The sequence below is a fragment of the Heptranchias perlo genome, chromosome 2, assembly GCF_035084215.1.
Source record: "Heptranchias perlo isolate sHepPer1 chromosome 2, sHepPer1.hap1, whole genome shotgun sequence".
NCBI classification, from domain to species: Eukaryota; Metazoa; Chordata; class Chondrichthyes; order Hexanchiformes; family Hexanchidae; genus Heptranchias; species Heptranchias perlo.
In genome coordinates, this window is record NC_090326.1 from 169,275,329 (window position 1) to 169,297,346 (window position 22,018).

General features: G+C 42.8%; 1 protein-coding gene across 1 annotated transcript in view; it reads left to right on the top strand.

Annotated features, from left to right (window-relative positions):
* The window catches only part of LOC137299999 (repressor of RNA polymerase III transcription MAF1 homolog), a 46,804-nt gene that overhangs the window by 12,186 nt on the left and 12,600 nt on the right, over positions 1 to 22,018 (top strand). The window contains exons 2-3 of the mRNA XM_067969067.1: positions 5,888 to 6,030; positions 21,344 to 21,472. Of these exons, the coding sequence (XP_067825168.1) occupies positions 5,948 to 6,030; positions 21,344 to 21,472 (212 nt within the window). The 5' untranslated portion in view covers positions 5,888 to 5,947. The remainder of the gene's footprint in view (positions 1 to 5,887; positions 6,031 to 21,343; positions 21,473 to 22,018) is intronic.

Below are 22,018 nucleotides of genomic sequence, written 5' to 3' on the forward strand. Positions count from 1 at the left end.
TGGCTGATCTGTGACCTAACTCCATACACCTGCGTTACCCCATAATCACTTAATACCTTTGGTTAACAAAAATTTATCAATCTCAAATTTAAAATTAACAATTGAGCGAGCATCAACTGCTGTTTACGGAAGAGAGTTCCAAACTTCTACCACCCAAGGCTCTTTTCCCAGCTGGCGAGCTCTGGTGGCTGATCCTAGCTGACAAATATTTAACAAAATACTATGCTTGATGTGCTGTGGGTCACCATCAGACTATCCTGTGGTTGTAACGTTATAGTTTTGGAATATTCCTGAAAGGTTGTAGTTATTTGTAGCAGCTTGAGGCAATACCAAATCCCAATCTTCCATGCATCTTTTAAGGAGAAAATGGATAAATGTTTAGAAGAAGTACATGGGGACTCGAGCAAAGAGCTGGCATGGACACGATGGGTCAAAAGGCCTCCTGTGGTTCTAGATTTTTAAAAAATCTGTATCCTTAAACTAAAATCTCTATCGGGAGATGTTATAGAATGAAACAGAGAAAGCTTGGAGTGCACAGCATCTGAACGGGAAAAGACTAACTTTTTGGGTGGAACTCTTTCGATACTTGATGATTGCCTCTTTCTCTTTCAGATGCTGACTGCATTTCTGGCCCTGTTTTTATTTCAGATTTCCAGTAATAGTTTGTGTTATCATAGTAAGGTTACAGCATGGAAGGAGGCCATTTGGCCCATTGAGTCCATGCTGGCTCGATGCAAGAGCAATCCAGCTTGTCCCACTCTCCTGCCCTATCCCTGCAAATTTTTTCCTTTCAAGTACTTATCCAGTTCCCTTTTGAAGGCAATGATTGAATCTGCCTCCACCACCCCCTCTGGCGGTGCATTCCAGATCCTAAGCACTCATTGTGTTTATATATAAAAAACAGTTTTTCATGTCACCTTTGGTTCTTTTGCCAATCATCTTAAATCTATGTCCTCTGGTCCTTGACCCGTCTGCCAATGGGAACAGTTTCTCTCTCTCTACTCTGTCTAGACCCATCATGATTTTGAATACCTCTATCAAATCTCCTCCCAACCTTCTCTGTTCCAAGGAGAACAACCCCAGCCTCTCCAGTCTATTCACGTAACTGAAATCCCTCATTCCTGGAATCATTCTAGTAAATCTCTTCTGCACCCTCTCTAAGACATCTTTCCTAAAGTGCAATGCCCAGAACCAGGCACAATATTCCAGCTGTGGCCAAACCAGTGTTTTATAAAGGTTCATCATGACTTCCTTGCTTTTGTATTCTATGCCTCTATTTATAAAGCCCAGGATCCCAGATGCTTTTTTAACTGCTTTCTCAATCTGCCCTGCGAATGATTTGTGTACATATACCCCCAGATCTCTCTGTTCCCGTACCACTTTTAGAATTGTGCCCTTTAGTTTATATTGCCTCTCCTCATTCTTCCTACTGAAATGTATCACCTCACATTTTTCTGCGTTAAATTTCATCTGTATGTGTCTGCCCATGCCACCAGCCTGTTTATATCCTCTTGAAGTCTCACTATTCTCCTCACTGTTTACTATACTTCCAAGTTTTGTGTCATCTGCAAATTTCGACATTGTGCCCTGTACACCCAAGTACAAGTCATTAATATATATCAAGAAAATCAGTGGTCCTGGTACCGACCCCTGGGGAACACCACTGTACACCTCCCTCCAGTCCGCAAAACAACCTTTCACCACTGCTCTGTTTCCTGTTACTTAGCCAATTCTGTATCCATGCTGCTACTACCCCTTTTATTCCATGGGCTTCAATTTTGAAGACAAGCCTATTATGTGGTACTTTATCAAATGCCTTTTGAAAGTCCATATACACCACATCAATTGCATTGCCCTCATCTACCCTCTCTGTTACCTCATCAAAAAACTCTATCAAGTTAGTTAAACACGATTTGCCTTTAACAAGTCCGTGCTGGCTTTCCCTAATCAATTCCCACAAGTGACTGCTAATTCTGTCCTGGATTATTGTTCCTAAAAGTTTCCTCACCACCAAGGTTAAACTGACTGGCCTGTAGTTGCTAGGTTTATTCTTATACCCTTTTTTGAACAACGGTGTAACATTTGCAATTCTCCAGTCTCTGGCATCACCCCTGTATCTAAGGTTGTTTGGAAGATTATGGCCAGTACCGCTGCAATTTCCACCCTTTCTTCCCTCAGCAACCTAGGATGCATCCCATCTGGACCGGTTGACTTATCTACTTTAAATATAGCTAGCCTTTTTAGTGCCTCCCTTATTAATTTTTTAGTCCATCCAGTATCTCAACTACATCTTCCTTTACTGAGACTCTGGCAGCATCTTCCTTGGTAAAGACAGATGCAATGTACTCATTTAGTACCTCAGCCATGCCCTCTGCCTCCACATGTAGATGTCCTTTTTGGTCCCTGTTCAGCCCCACCCCTCCTCTTACTACCCGCTTATTGTTTACATGCCTGTAGAAGACATTTGGATTCCCTTTTGTGTTGGCTGCCAGTCTATTCTCATACTCTCTCTCTGCCCCTCTTATTTCCTTTTTCACTTCCCCTCTGAACTTTCTATATTCAGCCTGGTTCTCACTTGTATTATCAACCTGACATCTGTCGTACGCCCCTTTTTTCAGCTTCATCTTACTCTCTATCTCTTTTGTCATCCAGGGAGCTCTGGCTTTAGTTGTTCTACCTTTCTCTCACGTGGGACTGTACCTGAACCATCTCTTCTTTAAAGGCTGCCCATTGTTCAATTAGTTTTGCCTGCCAATCTATGATTCCAATTTACCCGGGCTAGATCTGTTCTCATCCCATTGAAATTGGCCCCCCTCCAATTGAGTATTTTTACTTTAGAGTCTACCATATCCTTTTCCATAGCTATTCTAAACCTTATGATACTATGATCACTGTTCCCTAAATGCTCTCCCACTGACACTTGATCCACTTGGCCTGCCTCATTTCCTAGAACCAAGTCCAGCAATTCCTCCTTCCTCATTGGGCCGGAAATGTACTGGTCGAGAAAGTTCTCCTGAACACACCAAAAATTCCTCCCCCTCTTTGTCCCTGATTATTACTATCCCAGTCTATATTAGGATAGTTGAAATTCCCTGTTATCACTACTCTATGGCTCTTGCACTTCTCTGTAATTTCCCTGCAAATTTGCTCCTCTATCTCCTTCCCACTAGTTGGTGGCCTATAGAATACACCCAGTAGTGTAATGGCACCTCCTATTGTTTCTTAACTCTAACCAAATAGATTCTGTCCTTGACCCTTCCAGGACATCCTCTCTCTCCAGCACTGGAATATTAGAGTCATAGAGCACGGATAGAGGCCCTTCGGCCCATCGTGTCCGCGCCGGCCATCAGCCCTGTCTACTCTAATCCCATATTCCAGCATTTGGTCCGTAGCCTTGTATGCTATGGCATTTCAAGTGCTCATCCAAATGCTTCTTGAATGTTGTGAGGGTTCCTGCCTCCACAACCCTTTCAGGCAGTGAGTTCCAGACTCCAACCACCCTCTGGGTGAAAAAGTTCTTTCTCAAATCCCCTCTAAACCTCCCGCCTTTTACCTTGAATCTATGTCCCCTTGTTATAGAACCCTCAACGAAGGGAAAAAGCTCCTTAGTATCCATCCTATCTGTGCCCCTCATAATTTTGTACACCTCAATCATGTCCCCCCTCAGCCTCCTCTGCTCCAAGGAAAACAAACCCAATCTTCCCAGTCTCTCTTCATAGCTGAAGCGCTCCAGCCCTGGTAACATCCTGGTGAATCTCCTCTGCACCCTCTCCAAAGCGATCACATCCTTCCTGTAGTGTGGCGACCAGAACTGCACACAGTACTCCAGCTGTGGCCTAACTATTCTCCTTAATCAATACAGCTACCCCCACTCCTTTCTTTCCTTCCCTATTTTCCCTGAACATCTTGTATCCAGGAACATTTAGTACCCAATCCTGCCCTTTTTTGAGCCAGGTCTCAGTTATATTTCCTTGTGGCTATTTGCACCTGCAGCTCACCAACCTTGTTTACCACGCTTCGTGCGTTTACACACATGCACTAGTGGATGCATAGGTTGGAAATTCCTTCTCACTAAAGCCCCTTCTAAATGCTAGAGCACCTGTGTTTAAACTGTCAGCTCCTTGATAACTATAGCTGTTTTTATGCTGACATTCCTTTCAGATTGGTTTCTGAGACCACCATCTCTAAAGCAGATCCTTCTGTTTATGCTACTAAATTCAGGACCCTTATCCTGGCGACCAGAATCGTAAACCTGGAGAAAAACTGGGTCTGTGATTCTGCTGCCAAGTCCCTGCCTTCCAGAATCCAAACTAAATGAGCACCAGTATAAAAACAGCTTTTCGCTCCTGTTATTGATCACCAATGACTGAAGTTGTATATTTAAACAATGACACTGAGTGGCTTACTAGGCTACTTCAGAGGACAGTTAAGAGTCAACCATGTTGGTGTGAAACTGGAGTCACGTATAGGCCCAGACTGGGTAAGGACGGCCGGTTTCCTTCATTAGTGACCCAGTTGGATATTTACGACAATCCAACAGCTTCATGGTCACTTTTGCTGATACCAGGTTTTTATTTTTATTTTTTCTTTAAACGGAATTCAAATTCTCAAACTTCTATAGTAGGATTTGCACTCGCATTCTCTGGACTATTAGCCCAGGCCTTTGGATTGCTAATCCAGTAACATAACCACTACGCTGCTGTACCCAGCTAGTCTGTGCAGGTCAGGCCTAGCCTCTCTGTTTGTGTGTCTAAAATGACCTTTACACTGCCTTTTATGTGCCACACTTTTCCAGATTCTACCCAATCTTGTTAATGTATTTCTGCAGAATTCTTCAAATCTGTTCTTGGGCTATTCCCTGCCTGCAACTTGGTTGGAGAGCAGGAGAAGTGGATATGAAGAGAACTGGACTATTCTTGTGGGAGTGTGGGAATGTGAAGTTATCCACTTCGGAAGGAAAAACAGAAAGTCAGAGAATTATTTAAATGATGATCGATTGGGGAATGCTGATGTGCAAAGGGACCTGGGTGTCCTTGTACACCAGTCACTGAAAGCAAACATGCAAGTGCAGCAAGCAGTTAGGAAGGCAAATGGTATGTTGGCCTTCATTGCAAGAGGATTTGAGTATAGGAGCAAGGAGGTCTTACTGCAGTTATACAGGGCCTTGGTGAGACCACACCTGGAGTATTATGTGCAGTTTTGGTCTCCTTACCTAAGAAAGGATATACTTGCCACAGAGGGAGTGCAGCGAAGGTTCATCAGACTGATCCCTGGGATGGCAGGACTGTCATATGAGGAGAGATTGGGTCGACTTGGCCTGTATTCACTCGAGTTTAGAAGAATGAGAGGGGATCTCTTTGAAACATATAAAATTCTGACAGGGCTCGACAGACTGGATGCAGGGAGGGTGTTTCCCCTGGCTGGGGGTGCCAGAACGAGGGGTCACAGTCTCAGGGTATGGGTAGGACATTTAGGACTGAGATGAGGAGAAATTTCTTCACTCAGGGTGATGAACCTGAGATTCTCTACCACAGGAGGCTGTGGAGGCCAAGTCACTGAATATATTTAAGGAGGAGCTGGATAGATTTCTAGACACAAAAGGCATCAAGGGATATGGGGAGAGAGTGGGCATGTGGTATTGGGATAGAGGATCAGCCGTGATCATATTGAATGGCGGAGCAGGCTCAAAGGGCCGAATGGCCTACTCCTGCTCCTATTTTCTATGTTTCTATGAGTGTCATTAAACCTAGGATGCATATGAACTTTTAGCAGTGATCCAGTAGCTCATGTGCTGTAAATGTTGTGCCTGTGTGTGGGAATTTTAATTTATGTTAAATTTGATATTCCTGTCTCTTTCTCTTCCCCTCCATTTTATTGGTGGGCACAGCATCAAGTGTCTGAGTCCTGGTTCACAGATCCATAGGTGGAGTAAGTCAAGTCTTCCAAGATGAAGCTGTTGGAAAATACGAGCTTCGAGGCAATGAACACTCAGCTTACCATAGAGACCGGTGACTCTCACATTATAGGGCGGTGAGTTGTACCATATCACTTTTTATATGATCATCCGGTTTAGGTCGACAACAACATGGACTTCAGTTAAAACAATACTACTCTGTATACCTTGTCTGCCTAGGAAAGTTGAATCAATAACCAAACATTTTTCTCAATTATTGAAGAAATCTCATGTTTGTAATTGTATTTGGCCATTACATTGGCTCAGAATTTCTGGCACATTCCATGGCTCGATTTGCAGAACAGAAGTCCCAGGAAATTATGGCATAAGTAACTTCAGCAATTACTTATGTCACTCTGTAACTTCCTGAGACTTTTGGGCCATTTCCCTTGCTGACAAAGTTGAACAGCTAATTATCATAGCTCCACCACCCCCCATTAAAAGAGATGGCGAGATTGAGTTTGCTGAATTAACACCACTATGATCACCACAGCCGCTTAGACCATTGCAGGATACAAAGCAACCGAATCGTATATATCTAGGATGAGGGGGTCGCGGGTTCCTAGCCTTAAACGATCTTCTAAATCCAGTTAGTTAATCCTATATGCTGTGAATGTGGTCGTCAGTGATTTCAATGTGTCCATTTATATTTTATTACAATAAAAGTAGTAGGTTATAAATAGGGCTGGAATTACAGACTGCTTGAGCATCCGAAAAACACTGTTCGTACAACCAGACACACACACACATGGTCCTTAAGGTGAATCAGCTCTCTCTAAATTTGAATATGTGCTTGTTTCTGACCATCAGTTCAATCTTTAAACATCTATTTTAGACACTTCTGGGCCTGAGTGACATCACATCACAATGGGTTTGTAGTTTGCTTGTTGGCTGAGCCACTTCCAGTTCGCAGCTATGGCCATTGTCATGTTCGAAACAATTCTCCAGCAGATTTTTGCCTTAAATTCACCACTGGAGGATCAGGGTAAACGTCGGTCTAACTTATGGCGTACATTGTCAATACCACTGTTGTAGCGAATTCCAGGCCATTATATTACCCTTACCTCACTGAGTAAATGCTGATCCAAGCTGTATGGTGATCTATCAGTATAGTCAGATTGCTGTATGTGGTATTGTAGGATGTCTCCAAGATGAACAGGCTGATCCTTGCTTTGATTTGAGCCAGATTCATGCCCACAAGTAGTGTGCTAATGAGGCATATTGTCTGTTACAGAAGCAGAAGTGTAGTATGGTTATTTATATAGTGTTTAATTTTTTTGAAATTTTTTTTTTTAAATGACAGCAAAAGAAACTGATGGAGAATCTGAAAGGGAAAAACACAAATGCTGTAAATACACCGATGTTCAGTCAATATATGAAGTTGTGGTTCACATTTCAGATCTCCACTCAAAACATGAACCTTTCCTTTCTTGCATATTAATGAATCTGATGCGTTTAGGTATTCTTAAATGGACCATATACCATGATCGTAGTCTTTACTGATAAATCTTATGTAGTTACATTTTTACAATCACCTGAGATTGAAATGTGAGCATGTGAGTGGTATTTCCACATTGGGTCCAGTTAGCTTACACTGTGTTCATGCAGTACATGGAGCAGCAATATCTTGCATTGAATGTGGTGGCAAGGCAGGTTGGAATGGATTGTTGGCAGTGCAACTGGGTCAGAATGTTACCAGGGCTCCAAGGATTAGATTATGAGGAGAGATTACATAAACTAGGCTTGTATTCCCTGGAATATAGAAGGTTAGGAGATGATTTGATTGAGATTTTGGGGATTTTGAAAGGAATTGATAAGGTCGACAGAGGGAAACTTTTTCCACTGATGGGGAAGTCTAAGACAAGGGGAGATATCCTTAAAATCGGAGCCAGGCCATTCAAGAGAGAATTTTGGAAACACTACTTCACACAAAGGGTGGTTGAAGTGTGGAACTGTCTCCCACAAAAAGCAGTAGATGCTAGCTCAATTAATAATTTTAAATCCGAGATCAACAAATTTTTGCTAGCCAAGGGAGTTAAGGGATATGGAAATAGAGTTAGGATACAAATCAGCAGTTGAATGGTAGAACAGGCTTGAGAGGCTGAATGGCCTCCTTCTGTTCCTATGTTCCTTTTGAAACAGAAATTGTGTAATAAGGTGCTATATAATTAGAAGCATTTCTTTCATTGGGAGTGTGGTTATTTAATGTGGTGTTTTTGCATCTGTGGCAATAGAAAGGAAACTGCTGTTTCCTCTTCAGATACTCTATGTTTTGTGTCTATCTGCTGTGTGAAGTTATGTCTGAATAATGTCGCTCATTTGTACAATGAGTAGCCTCATTGCCTTCCTGTTACATCTTCATGTTGCTTGCTTTTTAGCTGGGAGGGTGTAGCAACTTTGAATAGCTCCAGTTGTCAATGCTGTTTTAGATATAGGAGTAGGCCATTCAGCCCCTCAAGCAAGGTCTGGCATTTAGTTAGATCATGGCTGATCTGTACCTCAATCCATTTACCTGCCTTTGCTCCACATCCTTTGATACTCTTACCTAACAAAAATCTATCAATCTCCATCTTGAAAATTTCAATTGACCCCCAGCATCACAGATTTCCACTCCCCTTTGTGTGAAGTACTTCCTGATTTCACCCCGATCAGCCTAGCTCTAATTTTAAGATTGTGCCCTCTTGTTCTGTATTCCCCACTAGAGGAAATAGTATCTACCTTATGGAATCCTATTGAGAAACTATCATTATGAACATTAAGTCACACTTTCATGGCCCAGAGATAAAGTCCTCGTCAAGTGAATGAAGTTTGGATTTTTTTTCATCCTCCAATTAACTTACCACAATTGGCATCAATGCTTCTGGCAAAAGAATCAGGGAAGATGAGAAGTTTGTTACACAGCGAGTTATGATCTGGAATGCACTGCCTGAAAGGGTGGTGAAAGCAGATTCAATAGTAACTTTCAAAAGGGAATTGGATAAATAATTGAAAAGGAAAAAGTTACAGGGCGATGGGGAAAGGGCAGGGCAGTGGGTCTAATTAGATAGCTTTCAAAGAGCCGGCACAGGCATGATGGGCCGAATGGCTGCCTTCTGTACTGTAAAACTCATGACTTGGGGGCGAACAGGAGGAAAACTATTTGATAGCTGTCGTGACCAATACTTTAAAAATGTTCAACAAAAACTAGTTCCCCCAGTTAAGTGAGATAGTTAGAGTATAGTCACAGTGGAATACCGCAGGTGTTGGAAATCTGAAACTAAAATAAAAGAGTACTGGGTACACAGGTCAGACAGAAAAAGGAAAAAAGTTAATGTTTCGGGTAATAACCCTTCATCAGAACTCAATGATAGTGAAGACTGCTGTTTGTCATATGTTGCCAGTACTGTGTTGTCATTCTGCTGTTTTGGGGACAAAGTATTTATTCTGTCCTCTAGTTCAGTCTGTGATCTAGTTGATGTTGGTACATTGTTCAGTGTTTGTTTATAGTCTGAATTTGTGCCTATCCCCTTCCCTGAATGCACTGAGTGTGTTTTGGTCGCATTTCATTAGCCCAGGTAGTCCTCTGGTGCTTTGCCAAGTAACCATTCTTTAAGATTAGATGCTGAGAGGTTGTTTCCCCTGGCTGGAGAGTCTAGAACTAGGGGGCATAGACTCAGGATAAGGGGTCAGCCATTTAAGACTGAGATGAGGAGGAATTTCTTCACTGAGGTTTGTGAATCTTTGGAATTCTCTACCTCAGAGGGCTGTGGATGCTGAGTCATTGAGTATATTCAAGGCTGAGAGATATAGATTTTTGGACTCTGGGGAAATCGAGGGATATGGGGATCAGGCATGGAAGTGGACTTGAGGTGGAAGATCAGCCATGATCTTATTGAATGGTGGAGCAGGCTTGAGGGGCTGTATGGCCTACTCCTGCTTCTATTTCTTATGTTCTTATAAGCGTGCCTATATAGTGCTGTCATCAGGTTGTTTGACTGAGAGAGCATTTTAGCTGGGTAAATGTACCACTCTCTGTAACATTCAACTATACATTCCAAGTTACTCATTCACCTGGACGAGCAACAAGGAAGCTGCAGCTGGCCTCTAAGTAGCTACATTCCCACAGCACTCTGCGCGTATGGGAAGACATCTCAAAACACCTTACATTTAAGGAGTCAAGAATGACAGAGCTGGTGGTTGGGGTGTAGAAAAGAAGGTTTTTGAAAGCAAGAAAGTGGCAAGGCAGAGGGAGCTCGGCACAAGAGTTCAGGGGAGTGTATGTGGTAAATGAATGAAGTGGGGGATGAGGATCAACTGTGTTGAATGGAGAGGATGAGGCTGGAGGAGATCACTTGGGTGGGGCAAGGCCATGGATTTGCAAGTTTGAGAAGTTGGGACATGAGAAGCCAGTAGAGCTTGTAAGGGTGATGGGAGTATGGGACTTGGAGCAGGTGAGGACGTGGGCTGCAGCTTGGAGTTGTAACTTGGCTTCAGGCAGGCCAGCTAGAAGAATGTTATGTCACGACTTGGTGTCGAAGGCATGGACTCGGGTTTTGGAAGAGGTGAACTGAGGGTTGAGGAGTGTAGTGTTGCAAAGGTGAAGAAAGCATTTTTGGTAAGAACAAATGTGGGGGAGGAAGCTGAGATCAGGCTTGCGCAATATCAAAGGTCTGTACCTCCTGACCCAGCCTGAGGTGGCAGCTGGGGTATTTGATCGAATCAAGGCATGGTCAGGTGCACATAGGTCCTGGGAGCTGAAGGGGATGGCCTTGGTTTTGCTGGTATTCAACTGGGTGAAATTTTGGCTTATCTGCCTTGTGCAGCAATAGAGAAGGCTGAGAGAGAGCCGTATGTCTAGGGTAGACGAGTAATTCTATGTGAAAAGCTGATCCTATCTATGCTTTCTGATCTCACCAAGGAGTAACGTATAAATTGTGAAGATGGGACCAAGGATGGTCCCATGGAAGTGACTGCAGGAGGATAATATATCCCTCTGTTCCTGTCAATTGTGTGAGCTTTGCACTTCCCTGTTATATGTTGCTCAAATAACCCCCTGATTTTCATTGTCCAGGCTTTGTATCTGAAGAGCCATTTCAAGTAGAGCAAGACTGTACTGTGGCAGCTGTTTCAATTAGTGTGTCACATTTTATGTGAGACTTCAATATGAACTTTATGCAAAAGATACTTTGTGTGGGAGTGCTGATTCACTGAGGTGGTAAATTCTCCATGGTTGTGTTGGGCTGCTGATCTGCTGAGTGCAGATAAAACCAACGTGTTTACTAAGGTCTAAACAGTGACAAAGCACTGGTGTACGTGTCTTTAGACTGAAGGTTCCTCTCTGCTGGTTGGCTGAGTGAAGCTGATTAGCATATACATCACCCTGGCTTGTTGCTAAGAGCAGAGGGAGCTCCATAAATAGAACTATTGGATTATTGCTGGAGGCAGGCGAGGTCAGGTTGTGCAATAGTAAGAGAGTAATCAACCACTTCTACTTTCACACAAAGATCTGGCGTTGACTTTGTTTCTGCTTTGAGTATCGATTTAGTATTTGTATATTCCTCAGACAGTCTTTGATTTGACTTGCTTATCACATTTGGATTTAAGTTATGAATTCTGCCAACCCATTGTACCCTGAGCAACTTACCTCCTTTTTTAAAAGAAAACCAAATCTCTCTTGCTGTTTGGAGTCGGTGTTAGTAGTTGTGATACTATTGCATTTTTGTAAGTTTCTACAGTGTGTCATTCCCACTTTGTGCTGGCTGCACCCCTGAAACCTACCCCTGCAGGCAGCTCAGCGCCTCCTCGCCTGATGCATTTAAGCCCTGACACTGACTGTCGGGGCTTAAATGTTATTGCAGCCTGATCATGTCCTTGACCAATGGCTAGGCATACTTTCCAGCGTGAATGACTAGATAGTGGGACTACCGGTTATTCCTGCAGCTCTCTGTAGAAAAAGGACATAGGAGGTTAAGGCCAGTTATATTAACCCCTTCCCCACTCCTTGACTAAAGATTACTGAAGTAAGCACAGCCTGGGAATCAAACCTGGGACACATTGGCCTGTGTGACTCAGTGCCACATTCAGTGATGCCTTTATCCACTAGGCTGTTGAAGATGCCTCACTCCTGACACTTCCCCTTCCCTTCCCCTGCACATACCCTTTTTCTCTCACCCCCTCCTCCATTCTTAGGATTCCATTTGTGCCAAGATTGGAGCTTGGGATCATGTACAAAATGCCACTGTTTTATAAATCAAATTGCATGGATGTTAGGACAATTTAATGGCCTTTTTTACTTTCTGCTCCTGATGGGACGCGTTAATGTTCAAGTATCTGACCGCCTAGCATTTTAAAAATAAATCAGGACATTTTTGAAAGGTCACTGCTGCATGAGTACATTATAGTGATAACCAGAAAGGAGGAACATTTTGTCCTTTTCCATCAGTGTTCTGCACCCTCTGACTGACTGAGGACATGTAGATGCTTGTTCAGGGGGCCTCGCCAAATGCAACGATTAGAACTGTGGCTGGAGCCCTGAGTTCTCTTCGTGCCGAGCCTTACTTAGAATGTGCTGCTGTAATGTGATTTCACTCCTGATCATTGAGGTGAAGTGTTGAAATGTATGAAGTAGTGAATGAAAGATTAGGTTGCAGTATGATGATGTGCCAGTTGGCTATGCCTTGGCTTCAGCTGATCAAAAAAGCTTATTTATAGTGCTGCTTGGTATGCTTGCTGTGCAATAATTTCATTTTGAGTGCCTATTATTATTAAAATCATACTTTTAACCCTTTCAGAACTGCAGTAGTGCTTCTGCAGCAGAAAATGAGATTAAACGACCATATCTTTTCAGTGGTCAGTTCTGAGTGAAGGGCTAAAGCTCCATGTGTAGAACACAAGGTGAAAACAGCAAAGATTAACTTGTTTGTAACATAGTGATCAGGTGATGCCAAGATTGTAGGGGAAAGGAGAGATTGGGAGGTGAAGGTGTGGTGGTTGTGTTAATGGTCTAGTAATCCAGAGGTTTGGAATAATTCAAAGAACACTAGTTCAAATCCCACCACAGCAGTTTGAGAATTTGAGTTTAAAAAAATCAGGAAATAAAAAGCTGGCATCATTTAAAAGTGACCACGTCGTAAAAACCCAACTGATACACTAAAATCCATTTTTAGGATAAGAAACCTACCGCCCTTACCTGGTCTGGGCCCATATGTGACTCCAGTCCCACACCAATGCGGTTGACTCTTAACTACTCTCTAAAGTGGCCTAGTAAGCCACTGTGGTTCAAGAGGTCCACTATCACCTTCTCACCAACTAGAGACCGGCAATAAAAATGCCTTGCCAGCAGCACCCACATCTTAAGAATGGGAGAATAAGAGGGTTCCACAGTCTTGAGATCTTGGAAAGGTTTGACTAGGTTATGGTTTTTTTTTTGATTTTCAACAGTGAGGATGTAGGGAAGAGAAATACAATAGCACACTTGCAGCTTGGGAGGAATGAAGACAGTTCAGAGGAGTACTTAGTTGTGATTAAAATAGAGGGAGGATGGTTGCCTAAAGGATTGGCTGTTTCTTGGACTATGAGGTGTTGCGACCTCCCAAGGTATAGGAGAAGTGTTCCCAGTTTTGTTGTAGAATTTTGTCTCTCTCTCATGTTGTATTTATAGTTACACAGATCCCTTTTGCAGCTGTTAATGTAGCTGTACGGTGTCTGTTTTGGAAAACTGAAAGGGCACTTCAATATTGGAATTAAATACTCTAGCATGAAAGTGGCAGGAACATGGGGGAGGCAAGGTATGGACATTCACTGAATGTCATTCACTATTGGGTGTACATAGGTACATAGGAACAGGAGTAGGCCATTCAGCCCCTCGTGCCTGCTCTGCCATTTGATAAGATCATGGCTGATCTGTGATCTAACTCCATATACCCGCCTTTGACCCGTATCCCTTAATATCTTTGGTTGCCAAAATCAGTTGGCATTTGCGGAAGAGAGTTCCAAACTTCTACCACCCTTTGTGTGTAGAAATGTTTTCTAATCTCGCTCCTGAAAGGTCTGGCTCTAATTTTTAGACTGCCCCCACTCCTAGAATCCCCAACCAGCGGAAATAGTTTCTCTCTATCCACCCTATCTGTTCCCCTTAATATCTTTTAAACTTCGATCAGATCACCCCTTAACCATGTATGTTTGTTTCCGATGAAGTCTGACAAATACCACATATTTCAGTTTTGTAGGTCATGAATTTCACAGTTGCCGTATGTGGTTGACTTGCAGTGAGTTGAGTTTCAATATTTTTTGCAGAGAAATCTGCATTGGGGTGAAATGGCCATTCTGTCTGTGTTGAGCAGAGATCTGTTAGTGCAATGTGCTGGGGCACCAAGCGGCAATGTCATTGATGTGACTTTTGCTCACTTCTGTACCAATTTCAGCTGGCAAGTGCCTGGACTCTGGTTCCCACGCTTTGGTGGCTAAGGAAAATCAGAAAATATCAAAATGGCTAGTTGCTCAGTTCCTTCATAGCAGCCATCTAAGGAATGAAAGAGGTGGAAAGCTGGAATGAAATTGGTCATCTGCCTGGAGTTGAAAGATCTGTGAGGGTGATAGAAACTTTGTGCTCAACTCTTGCTCTCCATTGAGTGTATTGGAGACCTTGCTCCTTCCTATACTTCCCTTACCCTAGCAGACAGTAGAGCGATGCCTCTTCTGTGTGGCAGATAGCCAACCATACAGAAGCACTATAAACACAGAGTACGAGTCTTTATAAACATTGATATTAGGTGTGAACTTTTAGCTTGTTTATAGCTCGAGTTGCTTCTAGAAAGTTTAAAGATTGCCCCATAATATAAATTTAATAAACTCGTGATGAGAAGCAGTGTTGTAGAAAGGTCCACTCATTATTTATTTGGTTCCTGTTTTGCTCCAATGGTATTAGTCATCAGAATGGGTTGTCATATGAAAATTCAGTGGTGCCTGGGACATTTGTGGCCCACCTCCCATTCAGCGCTGTGAGCTTGGGTAAACTTGCTGCCCCATGTATGTCTAGGTTTGGTATGCAAGTCTTTAAATTGGCCGTTCAGAAGTAAAGAACTTGATTTCTACCCGCGGGGTGTCTCACATCCAATGAATTACTTTTGAAGTGCAGTCTTAGAATGTTACAGCTCATTTAGCCCATCAGGTCTATGCCACTGTTTTTCTTCATATGCCACCTTGTCTAATCCCACTCTCCTGATCACTCCTCATAACCTTTTTAATATTCCTCTTTCAAGCAACTATCCAATTCCCTTTTAAAAGAACTAATAGACTCTGCTTCAATAGTATGTGGCAGAATATTCCTCATTCTAACCACCATCTGTGTCAAAGAAATGTAAAATTTATTCCCTCGTTACTGTTTCACTGACTTGTTTTTTGTAGGCAACATGGTAATCAACTTGCATATGACAAGATCCCACAAACAGCCAATGGAATGAATGTTGGCTGTTTGTGGGAGAACCCTCTGCTCTTCAAATAGTGCAATGGGAGCTTTTACATTTACCTGAACAGGCAGACAGGGACTCTCCATCACCTGAAAGATGGCTGGAACATTTACATTGCTAATACCAGCTCCCTTATCCCAAAGGCAGTATTGCACAGCCAGAAAAATTAGTCTACATAATTTTGGTGTCGGGATAAAGAAATTAATTTTTTGCAATGTAAACTTAGAGCTGTCAGAGATGTCTGTGTCTTCATTGGGCTGTAATTGTTTGGTATGCCATTTGAAACTGGAGGACACCAATAGCTGCTTCAAACCATGACCCTAGAAAGTCTCATGAGAAGCCCAATTTTGTACTCCCATCAATTTTTTTGTGTGGGGGTGGGGGGCGGGTGCAGGATAAGTAACCCGTCTCTAAGTACATGGGTAAAGTCTGCGTCTGTTCCATTATCACCTGAGGGCTGCTTCTCCCTCGGAAAGGGTGATTCAGATAAATGAAAGAGAATCTGGCACTCTTCTGTGATCCACAGAGCACAATGCCATTGATTTGATTCTATGAGCCACACCATTTTATCCACTGCTGGACAAGTCAAAACCGGAGCACTATTACTATATTAATCCTTGGAGCTCCAGGTTATGTGTCTCTCTGAACAATTTAGGCAGTCTTAATAGATAATGGGTTCCCATGGTACAAGGACCTAGGGGAAACAAGTAGGGAAAAAGCAGAGGGTGATTCCACCTGTTCGAAGACAAATTCCTGGGCATCTCTAATGGAGTTACAATGAATAATCTATCTTCAAGTTAACTAAAACAGCACTGCCTAGATGCAAGTATAGCATGCACTGCATGTCACACATCATTCCTAACAGCTGGTGTTCTGGCTGTACCTGGGCTCCTTTCTACCCCCCACCCCTCCCCAAACCTGGACTTTGGTACCTTGTTATCCCCCTATAGAGGGGTGTCGAAAGAAGAAAGGATCATCTTCACTTTTAAAATAATGTGCACTCTCCTTGTTCTCTTTTCCCCCGCCCGATACCCTGAAGTATTGTTTAGGGAGTGATCAGTGTCTCGGTTTAGTGTGTACAGGGTCCATTGTTCATTGAGGAATGAAGACCCTACAAGAAAGGTCTCTGCTCTTTGTATTGTGTCTCCTGATAAACTCAGCTTAATCTGGCAGCAGAGATGATCTCTGAAAATATCTGGGTCTGATCTGTTCTGTTTTGATTTTTAATATGTGTTTTACACACATGTAAGTCATCCAAAGGTCAGAATTTGGTTTGTTTTGGATTCAATGCTGCCAGGTGTCAGTCACTGTATATTTTGGACTAAATAGCACTGTTAAAGGCCCTCAGTGCTTAACAGCCTCCCTTTGTGATGGATTCAAAACAACACCTGGCACTGTGTAAACTCGTCTGTATTTAGTAAACAGATGGTGGTGCCTCAAACACATGTCTCTTCTATACAAGTAAATGTTCAAACCAAAAACTTAATTAATCTTTAGTTTTAGTAATCGTTAGTTTTACTAATCCATTCTGAAGATATTCCAAGTTCTTGCAGCAAAAAGACCATCCATTTGCACAACTGAGCTCCATTCTTTTGCCTACACTCTGTTTATCCCTTTGAGTAGTGTGAAGGAGCCAACTGAGTTTCTGAATTTGAAGGAGATATGCTGGGTACTCTCATGTAGTGTTTCTGTTACTGGACGAGTAATCCAGAGAACGTGAGTTCGAATCCCACCATGGCAGTTGGAGAATATGAAATCTTTTATATTTTTTTTTAAAAAGCTGGTATCAGTAAAAGTGACTGTGAAGCTGTCAGATTGTCGTCTAATGTCCTTTAGGGAATGAAACCTGCCGTCCTTACCCGGCCTGGCTTACATGTGAATCCAGTCCCACACCAACATGGTTGACTCTTAACTGCCCTCTGAAGTGGCCTGGCAAACCACTCAGTTTATCAAACCACTACAACGCATGACTTTGTGGCCAAGAAGGCCCACCACCACCTTCTCAGGGCATCTGGGGATGGGCAATAAATGCCAGGCTTGCCAGTGTAACCCATATCCCAAGAATGATTTTTTTAAAAAAGTACAGTGGATGGGTATTGGCAGTAAAATAGCTGTGGGGTTCTGTTATCTGACCTTTTTAGAACTTTCTAGCAGACTGAGGCCACTTGGAAGTCCTTAGCGAAATGGAGATGGTATTCTGCAGTGGAGTGTCTTGGAAAGCTGTTGTGATCTTGTTTCGTTGAAAATGATTTCAACAGATCATCTACAGAGTAGTGGTTAAGTTAATATCCCAACTGACCAGTTTGACTCCCAAAATTTAGTCAATTGTCCTTTTTATTTATCTGCTTGCCTTCGGTATAAATGTTGGTATGGGAAGGGGTTCCAGTGAGGTTTGAAATGTTGATGGCTGACTTGGAGACTCCTTAGTTTCAAGTGGGTCCCTTCACCAGTTCCAAAGGGTGGTCCCACCCAAAATATTAATCCACCTGTATCGGATGGTTGACCTGTACATGTTTATTGTTGAATTAATCTCTCCTGTCTAACTGTTTGTATATGCATATACTGAGTACAAGAGGCCATGTAATGCCCTCCATTACAAGGTCTGACAGCTGGCAGTCCATCAGTAATCACTTCAGGGATTTATTTGATAACTCTGTTCAGGCAGCACAAGTTGGGAATGGTTCAGTTCTAATTGAACTGGCAGTAATGGACTTTCTGCTTAATGTCATCTTTTGACTGAGAATCTGCTGAAAGCATGATCTGTGCAGCTGCTCTGCTGTTCAGGCTGGCCCAGAATCTGAATCTGACAGTGAAGCCCTAGTAGAAGAGTGTGGCTTCCCCAGGGAAGTGGTTATGAGCAGGATGTTCCCACAGCAATGACATGTTAGGATTCAGAGCTGAAGGACTAGAATGTGCTTTGTAATAATGCAATGCATTTAAAACAGTGTTGGACCCAGTTCTGTATCTTATCATTTGCCACACGGTGAGGTCTTTTACTGGGGATGAGCTGGGGAAGAGAAAGATGAGGTGCTAGGAGAAAATTAACTGTCCTAAACGATGTCCAACACCTTGTGGTGGTAGTGCAACATTTAGAAGCAATTTTTGCCTGTTTTCCACCTCAGCCAAAGAACTGTTTGAAGTGGGAAAAATTGAGAAGCATCTGGGATGCAACAAGAGAAATAGTTGATCTCATGTGATCAAGTGAGAGGGGGAAAAGGTTCCCTGAACCCAATTTGCATCATCCAGAAGTTTTAAAATTTGCTTGAGGATGTTCGAGGCTGACAGCTAGGATGGTGGAAGAGAGGAGACTGAGGGTCTTGGCACTTGTATATTTTAACTTGTGCCTGAACAGCTCATTATGTACAAAGCCATCTCCGAGTTCTTTACAGGGTGAAAGAGGAATAAACTGGTGACCCGGGATAGAGATCCTGGAGTGGAGATCCCAGAGATAAGGAGACCACAGTCATGCAAGGACTTGAAGTTGAGGATGAGATTTGGTTGGTTCTTTGAGATGACAAGGCAGTGGGTATTTGAGTCCTAGTGCAGATTAGGGTAGGGGTGAGGCATTCTGGCACACTGAACATTCCTAGTATATCAGCAGTGTGTTGAGCCCAGCTCCCACAGCCAAGAAGCCATGTACATCAGAACAAATATTTCTGCACAGCTTATGGACTCAATTGCTATAGCAAATGGAGAAGACGGGAGATTCTAGAAAAGATGAAGCTGGCACACTTGATCAGAATTATTTATCAAGTTTTTCAGTAGAACTGGCCAAAGTTTGATTTGATTCAAGCAATCCAAAGCAGTGAGTGGGATTGCATTCCACCTACACCATCAAGAAAGCAGTCCCATGGGCAAAATAGGGCCCATGGCTGTCACAGAGCTGGTGTCAAGCCACAAGGGTGCTGGCTTGTGGTTTATAAAAATCTGTGGGCATTGAGTGGCGTAAGGAAGTGTCTTTATGGGCACTATTGTCTGGCTCTCCAAGAATATGGAGAATCCAGTTAATATTAGTCTAGTTTCCATTATCACAGGAAGACAATCAAGGTACTCCTGGTTTATGCCATCCCTCTGCTATAGAACAGGTGCAGTTGCTCGATTTACAACTTTAAATGACTAAAGTCAGACGCTCTGGTGCATCATCTAGGTTCCCCCGAGCAGGTTCTGTATTGCTTATAATTGCAGTGTTGTCATGACGGGCAAATAAGACCATAAGTGGCAGTGTTCAGCCACAATTGCCCATCACTATGGAATTCTCTTCCTAATCCTTTTTGCCTTGTTACCACTCTATCTGTCTGCAAAAGCCCGCTCAAAACTTTCTGCTGGCCGTATTTTCTGTCACCTCCCTAACTTCTTTACCACATCCTGCTCTGTCTATCACTTGCTTTGAAAGCGTGTTGATGTTTTGTCACATGAAAATAATATAAATTTGGTGCTGGTGGGTGGCCCGTTATGTTTAAGCATATAAAGTGTATATCCCTACGTGTGTACATTCTACATATCTAGCTGTGTTCATGTTCATCACCATCAGGGCTCAGTATTAGGTCCCTTGCTTTTTGTGGTATTTATTAATGATTTAGACTTAAATGTAGGGGGCGTGATTAAGAAGTTTGCAGATGTTACAAAAATTGGCCGTGTGGTTGATAGTGAGGAAAGCTGTAGACTGCAGGAAGATAGGGAAAGACTGGTCAGGTGGGCAGAAAAATGGCAAATGGAATTCAATCTGGAGAAGTGTGAGTGAGGTAATGCATTTGGGGAGGGCAAACAAGGCAAAGGAATATACAATAAATGGGAGGATACTGAGGTGTAGAGGAAGTGAGGGACCTTAAGTGCATGTCCACAGATCCCTGAAGGTAGCAGGACAGGGAGACAAGGTGGTTAAGAAGGCATACGGGATACTTTCCTTTATTAGCTGATCCATAGAATATAAGAGCAGGGAGGTTATGTTAGAACTGTATAAAACACTAGTTTGCCAGAGTTTGAGTACTGTGTACAGTTCTGGTCGTCACATTACAGGAAGGATGTAATTGCACTGGAGAGGGTATAGAGGAGATTTACAAGGATGTTGCCAGGACTGGAGAATTTTAGCTATGAGAAAAGATTGGATAGGCTGGGGTTCTTTTTCTTTGGAACAGAGGAGGCTGAGGGGTGATTTTAATTGAGGAGTATAAAATTGAGAGGCCTAGATAGAGTGGATAGGAAGGACCTATTTCCCTTAGCAGAGGGGTCAATAACCAGAAGTCATAGATTTAAAGTAATTGGTAGAAGGATTAGAGGGGAGCTGAGGAGAAATTTTTTCACCCAGAGGGTGGTGGGGGTCTGGAACTCACTGCCTGAAAGGGTGGTAGAGGCAGAAACCTTCATCGCATTTAAAAGTTACTTGGATATGCATTTGAAGTGCCGTAACCTACAAGCCTACGGACCAGTGCTGGAAAGTGGGATTAGGCTAGGTAGCTTTTTTTTTGACTGGCACAGACACAATGGGCTGAATGGCCTCCTTCAGTGCTGCACATTTTCTATGTTTCTATGTGAGCCCAGGCACAGTGATGACATTGAGCTGAATTGATCTATTTTTAATTCTGTTTAGAAGTTGCATGTGTATGATTATATTTTAATACTTTGCATGCAATGTGTTCCATTATGTTTTACCAAAATTCTGCTGGCCACTGTTCTTGTCCTCAAAAATTCAGGGTTTGTACCTTAATGCGTATTTTTAAAAATTTGTCTTGGTATTGGATTTATTTCCCACCCCAATGACTGAGGCATGAACTGGAGCATAATCAATGTAACTTCTATGGAGACTGGCATTGTCCCCAGCTGCTGCTCCCATTGAGACTGGCATTGTCCCAAAAGGGATGGCCATACAAGGGAGAAAAATGGACAACCCTTAAAGCTTGTTGTCGATGTATCTTTGTGATTCTTTAATTTTTTTTCTTCTCTAAAGGATAGAGAGCTATTCCTGTAAAATGGCAGGGGATGACAAACAGATGTTTAAACTGTTCTGTCAGGAGGGACAGCCCCATGTCCTGGAGGCACTTTCCCCACCTCAGACTACTGGAATCAGCCCAAACAAGTGAGTAGAATCTTCCTTGGAAGAGAAATCCCTTTCTAACTACTGATTTTCTGCCAATGGAGGTCTTTGGTACAAAATGACTCTATTTGAATTAATTGCACGCACGATGAATATTGTTTGACCCGCTGCAGTCGGTGACCTGTGGTATGTTGAGTGGTCACTGACCTCCCCTCTGTGCCAAAGGAGGAGAGGGCAACATGAGTCCAATCTGGTGCACTAGTGTGTTATGCTACAGTGTCACCACTTTTAGCTGCCTGGTATTTTGGCACAGTGACACACTGACCGTTCTCAATCATTTTCAATATTCCTCTCTCACCTCCTACTAAGATTAATGTAACCTGGGTGATTGGAGTGCTCATGCATACTGATGGACCTAAAGCAATGGCTACGATGCATCACCATTTGCGATGGTCCTCTTGAAACTGGCCACCTTGCCTAAGTTTATTAAAATATTTTGTTGGAGCTCATTATCTGATCTCTTTGCCCTTCATTTCCATATCAAAGACTTGAGAGTCTATACATATTTTAGGGAAACTGACTTTTGCT